General features: G+C 54.7%; 2 protein-coding genes across 3 annotated transcripts in view; both read right to left on the reverse strand.

The window, feature by feature from the left end:
- Positions 1 to 845: 845 nt before the first annotated feature.
- On the reverse strand, positions 846 to 7330 carry CRYBB3 (crystallin beta B3). Its single transcript, XM_027566468.1, has 5 exons — positions 6013 to 7330; positions 4537 to 4655; positions 3239 to 3371; positions 2327 to 2469; positions 846 to 1156 (listed from the first exon to the last, which is right to left on the reverse strand). The coding sequence occupies exons 1-5, from the start codon at positions 6085 to 6087 to the stop codon at positions 991 to 993; spliced, it is 636 nt and encodes a 211-aa protein (XP_027422269.1). The 5' UTR covers positions 6088 to 7330; the 3' UTR covers positions 846 to 990.
- Positions 7331 to 9767: 2437 nt separating this feature from the next.
- KIAA1671 (KIAA1671 ortholog) overlaps positions 9768 to 18292 on the reverse strand; it is a 172904-nt gene continuing 164379 nt past the window's right edge. For both annotated transcript variants that reach the window (XM_027566467.1, XM_027566466.1), the window contains exons 12-13: positions 15758 to 15840; positions 9768 to 14800 (exon numbers count right to left, since the gene is read on the reverse strand). In XM_027566467.1, coding sequence (XP_027422268.1) covers positions 15762 to 15840 — 79 coding nt within the window. In that variant the 3' untranslated portion in view covers positions 9768 to 14800; positions 15758 to 15761. The remainder of the gene's footprint in view (positions 14801 to 15757; positions 15841 to 18292) is intronic.

The following is an 18292-nucleotide window of genomic DNA, read 5'->3' on the forward strand; positions in this document are numbered from 1 at the left end:
AGGTAACACATTCCAGACCCACTGGCCTCCCACTGCTGTGTCTCCAACACTCAGCTGCAAAGCCTGTTCTCCTTCCACCTGGAATGTTCCCCTAGCTTACTTAGGTCTGAGCTCAAATGTCACCGCCTCAGAGTGGAGTTCTCTGACCACCACCCCATCACCCTGCATCCTTGAATCCAGCTTTCTTGTCCTTAACCTTGGCCACCTCCTGATGTTATGGTCAAACTTGTTCACTTATGTTCGGGCTCTCATAGAAGGTGAGCTCCGTGAGGGCGGGGCTTTTGTTCAGTTGTCTGCTGTGACCTCAGGCCTTGAACAGGGCCTGGCATTTGTCAAATACGTTAAAGAAAACAGAGACAGACAGAGAGATGGAGGGGGGATGATGGACAGGTGGATGGGCAAGGAGAAGGATGGATGGATTAATGGGTGAGAGGGTGGCCGCAAGGGTGGATGTATGGATAGACGGATGGAAGGAGGGGTGGATGGATGAATGGATGAATGAATAGCGGATGGAAGGATGGAGGGAAGGAAGAACTGCAGGAACGAAAAGAAAGATGAGTGGGTAGAAGGAAGGATGGATAAACCAACGGACAGAAGAAAACATAGAAATACGGAAGGAAGACTAGACGGATGGATGGATGGACAGACTGCCAGATGGAGACACAGGCGGACAGACACACGATCAGGGCTCGCCTGATGAGAACCGGGGGCTTGGAGTGGGAGCACAGCTCCCAGCCGTCCCTTGCTTGGGGCGCTCAGAACCTTTAGCCGCAGCCTCCCTCGCCCTGCCCCTCCCGGCTCCACCCCGGAGCCCGCCCCCTCATGCAGTGACGCGGAGGAGCATGGCAGGTGGGGGGCCGGCCCCAGGCTTTATTGAGCAGATTCGGGGGAAGGGTGGCCCGGCAGGCCCTCACCCCGGCCCTGGAGCCTCCTCTTCTTGCCTTTGCTGCCCCCCGGGGCGGGCCTGGGCCACTGGGGCCTGGGCGCCCTTCAGCTGCTGAGGAACACGCCTCGCTTGTGCCACTTCTGGTCGCGGATGCGGCGCACGGACTGCAGCTGCGGCTGGTTCGCGTCCCACTCGTTCCAGTGGCGGTACTCGCCCCGCTCGAACACGTACTGGCGCCCGCGGTAGCCCGGGAACTCGTAGCCAACCCACCTGCAGGGAGGCGAGGTCGGCGTGAGAAGCCTCCGGGCTCTCGCCTCCCAGCCAGACCCAGTCTTTGAAAACCAGCCCCTGAGCCTGCTCTCCACCTGCCCGAATCCTTCCTTGGCTTCCCAGTGCCCTGGGGATGAATTCAAACTCCTAGCCCTGCTCAGAAATGAGACTCTAGCCTTACCTCTCATTCCTCCTTCATACCCCACACTCCAGCCTGTCTCAGCCTCTCCCTGAACCCGCATATCTCTAAGCCTTTACACCTGCTGTTCCTTCTGCCTGGAATGCTGTCCCTTGCCTCATCCTCATTTCATCCCCTCTTTCATAGCAACATTTACATATCAATTTGGACATCTCCTCCTCAAGAAAGCCCTTCCTGATTGCTCCAGGCTAAACCAGGTACCTCATCAGGACCCCCAGAGCCCCTGCATGTCCCCCATCACAGTTCTGATCACTACAAATTGTGAATATCTGTTTCCTTGTCTGTTTCCCTATTAAACTGTGAAATTACCAAGGGATGAATTATGGGAGTTATGTAGTTCTTATTGCCCCCGTACCCTACACACAGCAGATGCTCAGTGAAAAGTTGTTGAATACAGTATTATCAGGTAGAGGTGGCACCTCTCAAGGCCCAACCCCAGGTTACAAGCCCACAAGTGAGGTGTAGTTGCCTAGACAAAGGGAGAGCGACCCCAAGATTGCGTTAACAGAGATATTAAGCCTCGAAGGAGGGAGGAGAAGAGCCTGTTCTCCTGTGTACCACTCGGGCCACCCCTACATACGTGCTGGGTCTCCTGGTGAGAAGGACAAAGACTGTGAAAAGGGAAAAACAAATCTGAACTCCAAGGTCTAGGGGAGTTCAGAAAAGGAGTGAAGACTGATGCAGACAAGTTAGGGGGTGCAGATTTCACTTGGTTAAAAAAAACAAACTGTCTCTAAGTCGAGGCTTCCTGGAAATCCAATGGTACAGGAATGCAAGCAGGTGGACATTCAAATCATGGGGGCTTTGAGCAAGGCTGGTGTAGGGGCCCTGACTCGAATGAAGGGCCTCCAGACCTGGGGGGAGCGGGAAACGCCAGTTAGGTAGGAAACTGTGAACAGAGATTCCATTTGGAGCCTGAGGCATGGGAACTGGAGGACAGGGCAGGGCAAGGGTGGGGCCGGGTCCCTTACGTCCCGTTGATGGCCCGGACACTCGCCACACGGTCCTGGAAGCCGTGAGCCCAGAGGCTGGGCACGTCATCGTCCACTATCTCCATCTTGCGGCCGCCGAAAGCTGGGTTCTCAAAGAGATGCAGTTTGTGATCCGGGCCATCCTGGGGGCAAGACCACGGGATGAACCGGCTACTCCCATGTCCAGGACAGAGGGCCCAGGAGGCTCCAGCAAAGGCTCAAGGCACCGCAGAGTAACGCCCACCCCCAGAGCTGGTCTCCTTAGGACTTCCAGAGCCAGAGAGCCATGAAACCGAGAGTGGGGGCTTTCAGGTCTGGTTAAACCTTGTCATTTAGCAGATAGGGACACCGAGGCACAAAGAAGGTGGCAGGAGACCAGAATCACTCATGTAGAAACATTCCCACTTTATGAAAGCAGATTCTGAGTTGGTCTACCTGGCCTTTCTCCTCCCATCCCCCCTTCAAGGAGCATCAGTCATTGTGAGAAGGAGGAAGGGTGGGACTAGCCGCTGGCCTGAGTCAGCAGGTGGGAGGGAAGAGCCACCAGGCACCGGGTCTCTTTCAGGTGTTGGAGAAACACAGGGGAAGGACTTGAGCTGATTTGCAGTTACTTTCTGAAGCTATTTACCGGGTTGTATGGGTTCCACTGGACCACGTGGCTCCCGATTTTAATGAGGCTACAGAGGAACATGCCAGTGACCTGCTGGCTAATGCAAGACATGAATCCGGCCTCCTGACCCGCAGCCCAGCGCCCATTCGGTAGCCCACGTCTTGTCCCCCCAAAACAACTCAGATCAGAAATAACGAGGGCTCTCCCCGGGCCAGGTCCTGCCAGCCGAGCCCTTGGCTGAGCTCGTGAAAGGGGCCTGCCAGGAGCGCCTGGCGTGTCCGGCTCCCAGGGGCTGAACTCACAATGTGCAGAGGCCGGAGGGACAGGAGGCTGTCGCTGTGGTGACTGTTGGACCAGGCGTCCCAGCGAGGGTAGTCCCCCTTCTCCAGCACGTATTGCTCCCCGCGGAAGGCCCTGCGTTCAAACGCCAGCCACCTGCAGGAGGAAGGAGGGCTGGGTCACTCATCTCTGCTGCCCTGGGGGTGGGGAGGACCCACATCTAGGGAGGGGGGTGGTGCCCAATAGCTGCTGACCTTTGACACTGCCCCTTTCCTCCGACCCTAGTCCTGGTATTGAGGGAGGTACTAGAACTTACCAGGAGCTGAGACTCTGAGCCAGAAAACCAGCCTGGGAAAGAGTATTGAAATCGGTTTTAGGTGCAACCTCTGTATAGGCTGCTCAGAAACGTTTTCAGCACAAGGGCTGGCACACAGTAAGGAGTCCGTCGACAACTCCTCCTTTTTCTCCTTCGCTTATTCCTCCCCCTCCTCCTCTAATTCCTCTATTAGATTGTTATTCTTATTATTACAATTATATTGTCGTTTAGTATATCTCTCCGTCCATTTTCACAAAAACTCTGAAGTGCATACGCCTATTATCCCCATTTGACAGATGAGAAAACAGAGGGTGAAGCACCTCACCCAAGTGGTTAGTACCACAGCCTGGACTTTCTATCTGAATACTTCGGGGTCCAGCTGGGAACTCCTGCTTACTGGGTGGATGTGGACAGAACAGTCAACCATTTTGGCCTCAGTTTCCTTATCTGTCAAGTGGGCAGTCGTAAGAATTTAGGGATATTGTTGCTATTGTTTAGTTACTAAGTTGTGCCTGACTCTTTGCGACCCTATAGACTGTAGCCTGCCAGGCTCCTCTGTCCATGGGATTTCCCAGGAAGAATAATAGTTGCCATTTCCTTCTCCAGGGGATCTTCCCAACCCAGGGATCGAACCTGAGTCTCCTGCATTGGCAGGCAGAGTCTTTACCACTGAGCCATTCCAGGATATCAAGCACGTTAGAATTTAGATGTTATCATCATTATTAAAGTCATAAGTATTAGACCCCACTAGCTGGGCACTGAGCCAGGCGCATGGGCTCTTCTGTTCTCTCTGCACAGTGCTCTGCTACTGACCCCAGAGATGGAGAGCTGGAAGGAGTCCAAGAGAATCACTGTTCAATGCTCCTATTTACAGGTGGGAAGACTGAGGCCAGATATGGGGAAGGAGTTGCCTAAGGCCCCACAGCAGATTGAGAGCTTTTTCCTGGCCCTCCCGACTCCCAGGGGGCTCAGGGTTGGGAGGAGGGCTGAGGGTCCGGTACTCACGGGCCCGACTCCACCTGGATGGAACCCACTTTCTCCAGCAGGCTTTCCGTCAGGTTGGGGCACTCGGCTGTGAGCTCGCACCGCTTGCCCTGGAAGTTCTCCATTTCGTACACAATCACCTAGAAACACAGCCTCCTCAGCATCACATCGGGGCCGGGCTCCCAACCCCAGCCCGTGTCCTGCTCCGGAGGGCCTTGGAGGCAGGTACCACCCCTGCTCCATCAGCTCTGCCTGGAACCAGCCTGAAGCCAGCAGCACCGCGGGCTTGCCCTGCCCCCTGGTGGCCACAGAGGGCAACACCTCCAGGAACCCCATTAATCCAGGGGACGGCAAGCCGGGTGTCTGGCCAGAAACAGGGCAGAACTTGGTAAAGCGAAATGTCCAAAATGACCGGAGGGAGGACTCGAGGGAAATGAAGTTGCTGTGGTCAGGAGGGGCTGTGGGCCCCCTTCTACGCTTTTTGAGAGAAGCCGAAATCTGTCATTGCCTTAATGTGAGATGTCTCCGTTTTGAAAGTCCTGGGCAGCACAAATAAAACTCCAGTTTGCACTAGCTAAACTTCACCTGCCCCTGTGCCCACAAGGAAGGCGCTGCCAAGGCAGGGGTGGGTTTTGCCTCCTTCACCCTCTTAGAAGCACTAACTGTCTCTGTAGCGGGTCCCTGGGGAACTTCGGCTCCGGTCCTTTTACACAGGGTCAAGGGGGCGCTCACAAAGGGTCCTGGGCTGCACAGCAGATTAAGTGGGGGTACTGGATTCAGTAAGCCCACCGGCGCTTCTCTCATAAGCACTGCTGTGGCTGAGGGAAAGCCCACAGATGCCAAAAGGAGCCAGGAAGGGCTGGCAGTGATGCCCCCTTCTCCGGTGGGAGGATAGCTGGGGGTCCACAGGGCAAGGCTGATTCACCCACGAATCAGGCACAGAGCCAGGCAAGCCTCCGTGCTGCTCTTGCCCTCCCGGTGCCCCCCCCTTCTGGTCAAAGACCCCACTTATTTCCTTAGTCAATCCATCCTGGGACCCCACAGGGGCTTTAAATTAAAGCCCCCGGGATAGCTTAGAAAGGGCGGAGAGACCCCACAAACACCAGCTCTTGGATTTCTCCGTTTGCTGGCCATGGTAATAGCACCGGAGTTTGACCTCCCTGAGAAGTGTGGGTGCCGTCCCCAGGTTAAAGGTGGAGCTGCTGAGGTCCAGGGAGGCCCAGGGACTGGACTGAGCTAAGGCAGGAGGGTCAGCGCCATGTCTCCTGAAAGCCCCGTCGACACTGGCAGCGTGGGTGTGACCAGGTCCCCCGTGCAGACGAGGACACAGAAGAGGCAAGAGTGGGCAGAGAAGGGAGATGCCCTCTTGCTCCTGGCTGGCAGGAAGGGCTGCTGCTGCTTTCTGGAGAGAGGCTGCCTGGCCGGGAGGCTGGCCCCGAGGACCACAGGCAGCCCTGGGCCCAGGGCCCCCCGGGACCCCTCCCCTGACACCCGTACCTTGTAGCTGCCCCCAAGGCCGCCATGGCTCTTGCCGGCTGCAGCCTGCTCCGGTGTGCTGTGCTGCTCTGCCATCTCCGCGGGAACCCCTGTGGCTTCAATCAAAGCGAACGGTCACCAGGTGTGCCTGGGGGGGAACCCATGTGCCTGGAGTCGAGGATAAGCGGCAGAACTCGGCCGCCTCTGAGACATGGGATGTGGTCGGTGCTCACAACCAACCTTCAGTCATTTAGCAAACATCCCACCGAGCATCTGCTGTGCCTGGGACAGTCAGGGGGAGGCGGATACCCATTTTACAGGCGGAAATCCCTAGGGCCAGGGAGGCGGGGCTGGGATAGGGCTCCAAAGCCCGTGCCCTTCCCCCTCCCCTGGAGCTTTGGGGGGGACACTACACCTCCAGACTCTGCTCAGGGGTGGGGGGCGGGCCTCGGGGAGCCTCCTCTGCTAGGATCACTCCCACCTCCGCCCCCAGGCAGTAGGCTTCCATTCACCAATTCCTTCGTTTGCCAAAGAGCCCAAGAGAACCGAGTCGGTCCCTTGCCCTGGGCTGGGTGATTGAGAGGAACAGGAGACCAGGGACTAGTGGGAAACAGATGGACAGATGTCTAGAGAAAGCAAGATGCTGGAGAGCAGGCCCTGGGACACCGGTCAGCTTGTTTTCATCGCATGTGCGTTTACAGAGCACTCACCGTATAGCAGCCACTTAAAGAGACACAGACAGACAGACGGCACCCCTTCATCCCTAGGGATGGTGCCACACCCCGCTGGACCTGAATTCTTATGTGGAAGGGTCTGCCTGATGCCAAACACCCAGACACACAGGACTGTTCTCCTGTTTATAAACACACCCATGAGGGCACACACACACACACACACACACACACACACACGCTCCCATGGTTACTGTACGTGGTCAATTTCCACCTGGTGCACAAAAACAGCCCCCAGCTTCTTTCTCTGGGACACACACATGCCCATTTCAGATGCCCCCCACCAAGGCCCGGAAAGCACCACAGCCACACGCTACATTCCTGGGAGCGGGCGGGCTGCATGGCCCTTATACTCAGGACACAGGCCCATCAATGCTGTCTGCTTCCCTGTGTCCAGCCTCATCAGAAAGCGGGCCCTGGAAATGGGGCCAGTTCAGAGAGGTCTCTCAGCAGAGGTGCCAGCCCCCCACTTTATCCACTCCCCTTCCTCAGTGGTGCTCAGTCTCTGCAGGCCCGTGCCCTAAGCTCACACCCCAGGGCTCGACCCTGCCCACCCCGTCAGACACCGGCTGGCTCGGGGGCTGTCCTGAGTCCTCCCTCCGGCTCCGGCCCTCACATGGATCCCCGGCTGGTGCAGGGGGGCCGACCATGCACGCCCCCTCCCCTGGAGGCCGCCCAGGTCTGGCCGGCCTCCCTGTCCCCGCACCCCCGGAGTGCACCTGTTGCCGTCGCCGTGAGGAGAGAGGGGGCCGGCGCCGTCTGCAGACTCAGTCTGCTGCCACCGGGACTGCCCTATTTATGGGTGCTTTCTGACAGCCCAGCACATCCCGGCTTGCTGAGGCAGCGCCCTGTCCACCCGATTCCGTGCGCGCCACTTCACCTCAATAGCAGGCCCGGGGAGGCCCCCGTGCTGTGTCCTCAGCCGTGGTCTCTGATGACTTCCTGGGGGCAGGTGGACCATGTCAGCCTCCCAGGGAGCCCCGCAGCACCAAGCTCTCAGTGCCCTAAACTTCCTTGTTCTGGCTTCTCAGTGCCAGCATCTTCTTTTTGGGGTGCGTGACACCCTCAGAATGGCTCCAGTTCTTAAAGCGCCAAGCCCTAGAATTTCTCAATTTTCCCGTGCCATGGGGCCTAAAATTTAAGTCCGATCACCCTGAACATCCCCTCCAAGGTGGGTGTAAATCTGTCCACACATTCCCACAAGACACGGTAACAGACCCAACAAAGATGCCTTTTCTTCATAGAGAAGGCATCTACGGACGACAGTGATCATGTACGGGAGACCTACTATGTGCAAGGCGCTGGGCCAGCTTCGTGAGCGTGTTCAGTCCTCATGCAGCTCCCTGGAGGGGAGGAATTGTGATCGCCACTCTATAGAGGGGAAGACAGTTCAGAGAGGTGAAGTCACTTACCCAGGGTCACACAGCAGACAGGAGGCGGAGGGGCTGGCCTGCTCCAGGGTCCAGCTCTCAGCCTCAATAGGGATAAAGACGATCATGACAGTCACTTTATTTATGACCAAAAAATTAGATCCATGCATTTTGTGTGCGTGTCTAACAAAGTATAATTTCACCTGTGACAGCTACAGAATTTCCTGTTTTCAAAAGTTTGCCTCAAGCCACTTTGCTTTTATGAAAGACCTACATTAGTACCCATTTTCTCTAACAGAAAGAAATCTAGAGGACTTTTGCTTTTATGAAAAAAGGCGAAAAGCAACAGTTGCATTCAGCCTTTATTTTATAACGAGCCATTATAGAAGCAGGGTGAGCCCCAAGCAGCGACTGGCGCCACCAAGTGTCTTCCGTGGGAATTACACGCAGCATCACAGCGTCAGGCCGCCATGGCTTTGAACCCTGTCTGCGAGTGTCTGCTCTTTATCTCCATTTCTTTTGTGCATCTGTGAGCAGGTTGTGTCCACAGGTAACCACTGTTTCAATGTATGCCACTGCAGCTTAACAAAGACTTCAGAGGACCGCTCTACTCTAAGATAGAAGAGAGGAACTTGTATTCAGTGGTTACTGAAGCAATAAATGACGGGCAAAGGAGTGAATTGTTAAGCTGAGGGTTTTCTTTAGCTGTTGCTTGGTTTTGGCTAAAACCCTCAAGTCAGCATAAACCCCAGCATCCCCGGAGAGGTGGGTGACAGCGGGGCTCTGGAACCCGGTGGATCTGTGTGACCTTGGGGGAGTGAATGAAGGTCACAGCCACAGTCTCCTCATCTGCCAGTGGAGAAGCTTCTCTCTCCTCGAGCCACGGGAACAAAACAGGGCAGCCTCACTTTCTTAATCACTGAGGATCCTGCCCACTGCTGACAGTTCAGCCCGAGGGGCTGCTTCCTTCTGGCACTCATGGAGAGCAGAGCCGGTCTCAGCCCCTTAACCTGAGATGCAGCCGGCACCCGCCGGGGACATCAGGGGGCAAGAGGTGGGGATGGCCCGGCAGGCCTGATCCCCCCTGACCACCCCCCTGCCATCAGCTCCTTTAGGGTCCTGAAGACCCAGATGCCCAGATCTCGCATGCCACACGTCTTTAACCTAGAGTTCTCGGTCTTGGTGCTGTTGCCGAGCGGGGCTGGATTATTCTTTGACGGGGCAGGAGGGCTGTCCTGGGCAGTGGGGGATGTTGATCAGCATCCCTGGCCTCCTCTCACTACATGCCAGGAGCACGCCCTTCCCTCCTTGCGATGATTTAAAAGACACCCCCTGTCATCTTGCCAGATGTGCAGACGGGCTGAGTCCACCCGGGGCCACTGCCTTTAACTTCTGCCAGCTCATGTCACACTCACCACCTCTATTCTGGGGGAGCGTGGGGGTCCAGAGATACCCCACAGCCAGGAGGAAGCAGAGTTGGGGATTCAAGCCCACGCTGAGTGGAGATCCGGCTCTGTCTCCATCGGGCCCCCGTTCCCAGGACCCCTGCTGCGCTCTCCCGCAGCCGGGCCCCCCAGACTGGCCCCCCTCAGCGCGGTGGAGGGACTGACTCAGCTGGGGACAGGCATGCATGCGTGGGGGAGTCCATTCATTCACACACCGACACGCTGAGGTCTCCAGGGCAGCTCGCGTCAAAGCTTTATTTGCTGTTTCCAGAGTCTGAATGTGACATCTTTGTACATGCAAAAGGTCATTGTGTTTTAGGGCAGTCGACCAGACTCCCAACTGCTCTGCTGTGCGTATGAAATCTCTTTACAGTTACAAAATAGAAAAGCACTTGTAGACATCCGATACTCTGAGAGGTCCGGGAAGCCCCGTTGGTTTTGACGTTAAAAATATAGTTTTTTTTTTTTTTTTTTTCCTGGATGAATTCTCAGTCACATGATTAGAGAGGTCCTTTCTGGGATTGAATAAAGTGCCGGTCGACCGCCTTCCGTTCAAACCTCCTGGAGCCCGTGAATTCGTAAGGCAACCACGAGGACACCAGCTGGCAGGACGCTTCAACTTTCCCGCACGCAGGACTCGGGTTCCTTTTCGATCGTGACTCAGATATTGGAGGAAGGGACCCAGGAGAAAGGTCAGGAAAATACAATGGTGTAGGTATACGTATATCTCCACTGCCCCCCATCTTACAGAGCATTCCAAGGATCGTAGTCACAGGGGAAGTATGGGACTTGGAGGATACTGATATGACTTCAGAAACAACGCAGCACAAAATATCTCCCCGAACACAATAGATGACTTGTACAAGCCCCGTATTTACGGATCTATAAGGCAGTGTGGAACGAGACCATTCTTTCACACAACTGGCACTATACATATATTTTTCTTAAGCAGGCATAATGCCACCAGAGATGGTTAAGAAAGTGCCAGGCTGATTCATGAGACGGTGTGGTGCCAGGCATGAGGGTGACAAGGGGATTCGGAGAGGACGATGGGGAGGGGCTGAGGGGTGACCTTGCCAGAAATCTCAGGCTGACTTTCCAAGAACCTTTCTGGCCCTCCCTTCCCTGCAGAAGCCAACCCAGACAAAGAGATCTCTAGAGGGGTGACGGGGGCGGGGGGGCCAAAGGAGACACAGACTGGCCGAGACGCAGCGCGTGTGTGCCTGCTGACTCTCTACGTGGCTCTGCGTTTCGGGACCCTCGCCTTGCCCAGAATCCCAACACGGTGGCACCTGGTGGCTCTCAGCACGGGACTCAGATCCACCACTCCCTAAGGGGGCGAGCCTCCATCCAGATGTGGAGTGGGTCCCTCCTACCCCATGGCATCATGATGCCATGGGGCTTTTTTTCTCACTTTCCTGTTTCAACACAGGTCAAAAGAGGAAAGGCACAGTCTGACTGTAGCAACGCCACGGCTGAAACAGGAGGGAGGGGCAATTCCCAGCAGAAAGAGCCTTCCTCCCCCTTCCCCATAGACCTCACCCTGCAATGCTGGTTCACTCAGAGGCCGCCGTCGTCCAGCTTCCTGTACTAAGGGGCAGGGCGGTGTGGGAAGGACCACAGGGGTGGGGGAGGAGGAGGAGGAGGGAGGATGCCTGGAGAGCCCTCTCCTTGGGTGGGATGCCATCTTCCACGCAGGAGTCACCTGGACGCCAGCGTTTCACTGTGGAGGAGATCCGACCACACGTCTGTGGGGCTTTAACACTGTAATCACGCCTGGCTCCTGGGCAGTCTGTGGGCATCGCGAAGCGAAACATAAATGGACAAGGCAGTTAGCAGCACCAGGCGGGAGCAGCTGAGCTCTCCTTCGGGGAAACCATGCCCCAGGGTTTTCCAAATCACCTGCACAGCCTCTGAGGCTGAGGGCCTAGGGCCTCAGGGCCCACGTCTATTCCAATACCCAGAGCTGGCCTCACTTCTTCCCAGGAAACACGGAAGAAGTGCTGAAAGCATGCGGCCTGGTCCCCTGCAAAACCTCCCCATCTGACTGTTCTCTCCCCGAATCCCAGGCAACTGGAGGTTGTCGGGGCTGTGTCGCTCAAAGTCCGCAACATCCCAAACACTGGGGAGGTGGGACACAACTCTTCTGGAGTTTCTCAGGTGGCGCTGAGGGGTTTTCCACCACACTGACTCTTGAGGCCTCACCGTGGAATTTTACAGGTCAAAGGCATCTGTTACCTTAGGCAAGAGAGTGTGAAGAGGGGCATGGACTGGAGGGGAAAGTGATATGGACTTCTCAGAAGAGCAGCTGTCAAAATGCTGATGTGCAAAGCAGGTGGGGAGAGGGAAGCCGGGAGAGAGAGAGAGAGAGAGGGATTATACTTTAAAATATCACCTATCTAGCCACCTTATTTTGGACGCATTCTGTATAAAACTGTCACTGAAAGAATACCAAAGGCCCAGGTTAGGAGGGCTCGATGAGGGCGGGTGACTTGACTGCAGATGAATGGTTAAGGCATTACTCAGGCCGTTGAAAAGGAGATGGGTTTCCAAAGGCGGCTGCAGGAGAACTCAAGAAACCAGCATACATACAACCCCCTGCGTGGCCCCCGAGGGCTCACCCCGCTTAGAAAGAGAAGTAAAAGAACCCACTGGCCCAGCTGGCTGTCCGCAGAGGCTCCCAGCAGAGAATCGGTTGCTGGAGACGTCATTGTAGGGATCGCGGCCGGAGCCGGAGGTCCCAGGAGCCTGCATTGAGCTGGTGGCTCCTGACCCACCGAGACTATCTGCTCTGTGGGGGAGGGATGAGGCTGCTGCAGTCAGTTTCAAGGGGTGGACTTTGCCCGTCCTCGTCACCAAGGAATTAAATGGGAGTTTTATTTCCAGTCTGGGAGTGGGAGGTTAGGTAGACGATCTCCAGGTCAGTCTCGTTTTCAAGGGGTTTTTCTTTCCTCTAGGGTAAACTTGGGCTGAAAACACGACTGACTGAGAACTGAGCGTTTTTGCCTGGTGGGTGCTGACCGAACACAGCAGGTCACTTCTTGCTGCCTAAGATGGAACCAAGGTGCCTCTCCACCTTGAGAAAGACGGAAAGACCATTGCCAAGAAAAGGGGTCAGGGTCAAAGCACACAGGAGTGGCTTTTAAAGGGGACCTGTTGACCTGGAAAGTCACAACATCCAAACTGAAATAAAAGGTGAACTGGTTCTTTAAAAAAATAAGGTACAAAAATCAACTGACGCGGATCCTCAAAGGATTAAATCCCCAAATGGCCAGAGAGAATGGACTGACTGCAAACTGGAGGGATGAAGAGAATACAGACGACGGTCAAGCAGGACCAAGCCTCCGGACACAGATGCACAAGGCTGCCAGGGGCAGGCTCCAACCGCCGCCGTGCAGTGGCCGGAGCCTGACCAACAAGGCTCGGGGGAGGGCGCCCTGATACACCTCGGTCACCGTCCACTGTGCTGAGCCATAACCCCTCTCTGGCCCAAGTGTTGGTCTTAACCCGGAGCAACAGGATTGATCTCCATCCTCCAAAAGAGGGAAGAGGCGGTGAAGGGAGATAAGAGAGGAAGGAGAGTTGGGGAGACGGCAGAGACTGAAGGAGGGAGGGAGTGGCCAGGGGAGGGAGGCGTGTTTTGAGACCATCTGCAAAGAATGGATTTCTCCAAGAGAGACTCAGCAAGCTGAGCCCAGCACCCCTCAGCAATCACAGGCTGCACTATGAACTGCCCAAGCATCCTTCTCTCAGGTGAGCGACTCCCGGGCAAGGTCGGCACAAAGTTTGTGGCGACTCCAGACGTGGCGGGTGGGCCGGCCACCTCTGGGCTGTATGCTGGAGCCTTGGGCCTGAGAGGTGGAGGAGGCTGGTGTGGAGAAATCTCCACACACACACACAAAGAGGACAGAGTAGACAATGGCTGGAGACCCCAGAGGTCTTGGAGATCCCTGGGAACGAGCTTAGAGTTGGCAAGCAAGAAGAGGCCAGCAAGGCTATACTTGGTCGCCCAGCAACCAGCAGGTCTGTCCGGAGTCCCTGGACTGGGGGCTGGCGGGAGTGGAGGGACTCCCCTCCAGAGACGGGCTTTCAGCAAGACTCTCCCTTCCTGCACTGGGACCTAGAAAAAGCACCTGGTCAGCGAGAACTGGGGGGCTGGCGGGGAGGGTGGGTACGAAGGAGAGGTGAGGGCAGACAACAAGGACCCCGCGTTCGCCGGCGCCCAGAGGCCACCGGGGAGCGGCTCCTCCCACGCCAGCAGCTCAGGTCGCGGTCAGAAAAGGCCTTTGCAGGAAAAGACTCCAGGGGCGGGTCTGACGTGCGGGAGGGAAAGGCACTGCTGTTGGGGCCGCCGGTTTGGGAAGCCTTGGGATCGAAGGTCACCCACGGGAGCTCAGAGCTCTCAGGAAGGAACCGGGAAAATGTGCACACGGGCGACGCTGACACTCTTACAAGCTTGGGGGCGGGGAGAGGAGCACCTGAGACGATCCGACACTCGCACGCCTCTCCTGCTCCGCAGCGTGAAACGCACATACGTCCTGAATTGCAGAGAAAGCTGGTGAGATTATTGCTTTAGGGTTAGCACACAGAGCGTGAGGAACGAGGCCACAGGCCAGCCCTGCACACTGCGGGGACAAACGCACTCGAGGAACTGCGGCGGGGGTGCTTAAAGGTAGGACTGCTGACTGCTTTGAGAGGGAGAAGGAATTCGCCAAAGGAGCAATCGAGACCACCCTGCCCACCTCGACCCGGTGGCACTGCCCTGGACCACTGGTTACGGCAGGAAATGAATGGTTTCGTCTTCCTTGGAAATGTCCTTTTGAAAAAGATCAGTCCTGGGGTGAGGGGGGAAGAGGCGCTTTCATGATTCAGAACCCAGGGGAGACGGTCCAGCCTTCATATCCATGTTCCTGGAGCTTCGCAGGGGTCTAAAAATGTGTAGAAATGCACATTTTTACGTTTAAAAAAAAATCCCCAAAAACCAAAACCACCAGCATGGACATTTCTGGACCGCCCGGTCTCTTCCCCAGCCTGAAGCGCTGTCTGCGGAGATGGTGCACGGGCTTGTGAAGGGTGAGCCTTCCTCCCTGATGGATCGGGGGAGCTTGCGGGGGGCGGGCACTGAGACGCCTTCTCTACCCGACCGACAGACAACTGACCAGCCAGCCAGAGGGACCAGGCATGTGCAGGAAGCGACGGCAGCAGCGGGACCTCGTCTTCGGGCAGTTAAGGCTTGTTCGTTAGACGTGGCGGTGTCCCCTGTCTGGAGAGGACGGGTGTCAGCAGGGGGGAAGTGAGACCCCACTGCTCCCCAGCATCGAGCCTGCAAAGCTTTCCCGGTGCTCCCCAAGACGCCACCCCAACTAGCCACGGGCCAGGAAACACCACTTTGGTGTTTTATTTTTTTGAGGAGTGGGATGAAGAAGGTGGCGGGCAGCCAGATATGATGGAATGAGCCTGTAGTTTAGGATCAGGTCAGGGTGCCAGCTTTGATGCCCTCAAATGGATCGCTGCAGGCTTGACTGAGATATCATGGGTACAGCACTGAACGCTGAACACAGGCTCTGATCCCCTCTCCAAAACCCTAGAGCACAGGTTTATAGGAGGCTTCAGAGATACTTTTGGAGTTTATTATATACACGTGTGTGTGTGCGTGTTCAGTGGCTTCATTCGTATCTGACTCTCTAGTGACCCCATGGACTATAGCCCGCCAAGCTCCTCTGTCCACGGGGTTCTCCAGGCAAGAATACTGGAGTAGGTTGCCGTGCTCTCCCCCAGGGGATCTTCCAGACCCAGGAACTGAATCTGCATCTCTTAGGTGCCCTGCACTGGAAGGCAGGTTCTCTACCACTGCTAACACCGGGAAGCCTCGTGCAGACTGAACAGGAATGTAGAAACCGGGGGCAGTGTGGAAACGCTGCTCTCTGAAGTCATTTTATGAAGTGGGGCTGAGATTCGGCGAGGAGGGCTGGCCGAGGACACGAGACCAGAGTCCTGCCCGTCCCTTCCATCCTGGGCCGCCCAGCGGTGTGCTTTTCCCTAGGCGGCAGCAGACCACCGCCCTCATTTTTCCAGGAACCCAGGACACCCTCACCCACGTCTTCCCTTCTCCTTCCAAGGTACAGCACTCCAAGTATCCGAGCCTTTGCTTCCCGGCCCAAGTTCCCTGCTCCTCGGGTTGCAGGCTCTGCCCGAGTACCCACTCCGGGGCCCCCCATACCTGCTCAAGCTTGATTCTCATACAGGCTTTGTCTTTTCTTGGATTTCAGCTCCTTCAGCCACTGGGGAGAGGGCTCCTCCGATCTGAAACCACAAAGCCGGTGGGAGTCAGGTGCCAGCCTGAGTGAGGGCTGGGCCTGCGGGCAGGGCCGTGTGGGACCCAAGCCTCCCGCTTCTGTGCAAGGGTCGGGGGGAGCTGAGCCACATAGGCGGGTGGCAAAGACGCCCAGGTCTGTGTGATTCAGACAGGAACTAACCAAGGCGCCCCCAAGTTCCCAACTGGGGAACGTTCAATACATTATGGTATGTCCATTCTATGAAACCACCTGCAGCAGAAACTCATGCTCACATAAATTATTTCCATCCATCCGTCACCCAAATACCCATCCATCCGTCCATCTCTACCCATGCAAATGCTCGTGAGGGTTAAAATTCTAGGCTACGGCACAGTACCCATCTGCTCGGTCAACTAGATGCTTCTGTGAAGGTTTTTTTTTTTTTTTTAAGATGATCAGATCAGATCAGTCGCTCAGTCGTGTCCGACTCTTTGCGACCCCATGAATCGCAGCACGCCAGGCCTCCCTGTCCATCACCAACTCCCGGAGTTCACTGAGACTCACATCCATCGAGTCAGTGATGCCATCCAGCCATCTCATCCTCTGTCGTCCCCTTCTCCTCTTGCCCCCAATCCCTCACAGCATCAGAGTCTTTTCCAATGAGTCAACTCTTCGCATGAGGTGGCCAAAGTACTGGAGTTTCAGCTTTAGCATCATTCCTTCCAAAGAAATCCCAGGGCCGATCTCCTTCAGAATGGACTGGTTGGATCTCCTTGCAGTCCAAGGGACTCTCAAGAGTCTTCTCCAACACCACAGTTCAAAAGCATCAATTCTTTGGTGCTCAGCCTTCTTCACAGTCCAACTCTCACATCCATACATGACTACTGGAAAAACCATAGCTTTGACTAGGCGGACCTTTGTTGGCAAAGTAATGTCTCTGCTTTTGAATATACTATCTAGGTTGGTCATAAGTTTCCTTCAAAGGAGTAAGCGTCTTTTAATTTCATGGCTGCAGTCACCATCTGTGTGATTTTGGAGCCCAGAAAAATAGTCTGACACTGTTTCCACTATTTCCCCATCTTTTTCCCATGAAGTGATGGGACCAGATGCCATGATCTTCATTTTCTGAATGTTGAGCTTTAAGCCAACTTTTTCACTCTCCACTTTCACTTTCATCAAGAGGCTCTTTAGTTCCTCTTCACTTTCTGTCATAAGGGTGGTATCATCTGCATATCTGAGGTTATTGATATTTCTCCCAGCAATCCTGACTCCAGCCTGTGTTTCTTCTAGCCCAGGGTTTCTCATGATGTACTCTGCATATAAGTTAAATAAGCAGGGTGACAATATACAGCCTTGACGTACTCCTTTTCCTATTTGGAACCAGTCTGTTGTTCCATGTCCACTCCTAACTGTTGCTTCCTGACCCGCATACAAATTTCTCAAGAAGCAGATCAGGTGGTCTGGTATTCCCATCTCTTTCAGAATTTTCCACAGTTTATTGTGATCCACACAGTCAAAGGCTTTGGCATAGTCAATAAAGCAGAAATAGATGTTTTTCTGGAACTCTCTTGCTTTTTCGATGATCCAGCGGATGTTGGCAATTTGTTTTCTGGTTCCTCTGCCTTTTCTAAAACCAGCTTGAACATAAGGAAGTTCATGGTTCACATATTGCTGAAGCCTGGCTTGGAGAATTTTGAGCATTACTTTACTAGCCTGTGAGATGAGTGCAATTGTGTGGTAGTTTGAGCATTCTTTGGCATTGCCTTTCTTTGGGATTGGAATGAAAACTGACCTTTTCCAGTCCTGTGGCCACTGCTGAGTTTTCCAAATTTGCTGGCATATTGAATGCAGCACTTTCACAGCATCATCTTTCAGGATTTGGACAGCTCAACTGGAATTCCATCACCTCCACTAGCTTTGTTCGTAGTGATGCTTTCTAAGGCCCACTTGACTTCACATTCCAGGATGTCTGGCTCTAGGTCAGTGATCACACCATCGTGATTATCTGGGTCGTGAAGATCTTTTTTGTACAGTTCTTCTGTGTATTCTTGCCATCTCTTCTTAATATCTTCTGCTTCTGTTAGGTCCATACCATTTCTGTCCTTTATCGAGCCCATCTTTGCATGAAATGTTCCCTTGGTATCTCTGATTTTCTTGAAGAGATCTCTAGTCTTTCCCATTCTGTTGTTTTCCTCTATTCTTTGCATTGATTGCTGAGGAAGGCTTTCTTATCTCTCCTTGCTATTCTTTGGAACTCTGCATTCAGATGCTTATATCTTTCCTTTTCTCCCTTGCTTTTCGCTTCTCTTCTTTCCACAGCTATTTGTAAGGCCTCCTCAGACAGCCATTTTGCTTTTTTGCATTTCTTTTCCATGGGAATGGTCTTGATCCCTGTCTCCTGTACAATGTCACGAACCTCATTCCATAGTTCATCAGGCACTCCATCTATCAGATCTAGGCCCTTAAATCTATTTCTCACT

This window comes from Bos indicus x Bos taurus, chromosome 17 (assembly GCF_003369695.1).
Source record: "Bos indicus x Bos taurus breed Angus x Brahman F1 hybrid chromosome 17, Bos_hybrid_MaternalHap_v2.0, whole genome shotgun sequence".
NCBI lineage: Eukaryota > Metazoa > Chordata > Mammalia > Artiodactyla > Bovidae > Bos > Bos indicus x Bos taurus.

What these genes read in the sequence shown, in the direction of transcription:
- CRYBB3 (XM_027566468.1), bottom strand. Translation starts at nt 6,087, where the DNA reads ATGGCAGAGCAGCACAGCACACCGGAGCAGGCTGCAGCCGGCAAGAGC. An exon ending in GCCTTGGGGGCAGCTACAAG is followed by an intron (nt 4,656 to 6,012) that starts GTACGGGTGTCA and finishes CTGTGTTTCTAG; the next exon opens with GTGATTGTGTACGAAATGGA. An exon ending in CCCTCCGGCCTCTGCACATT is followed by an intron (nt 2,470 to 3,238) that starts GTGAGTTCAGCC and finishes TCTTGCCCCCAG; the next exon opens with GATGGCCCGGATCACAAACT.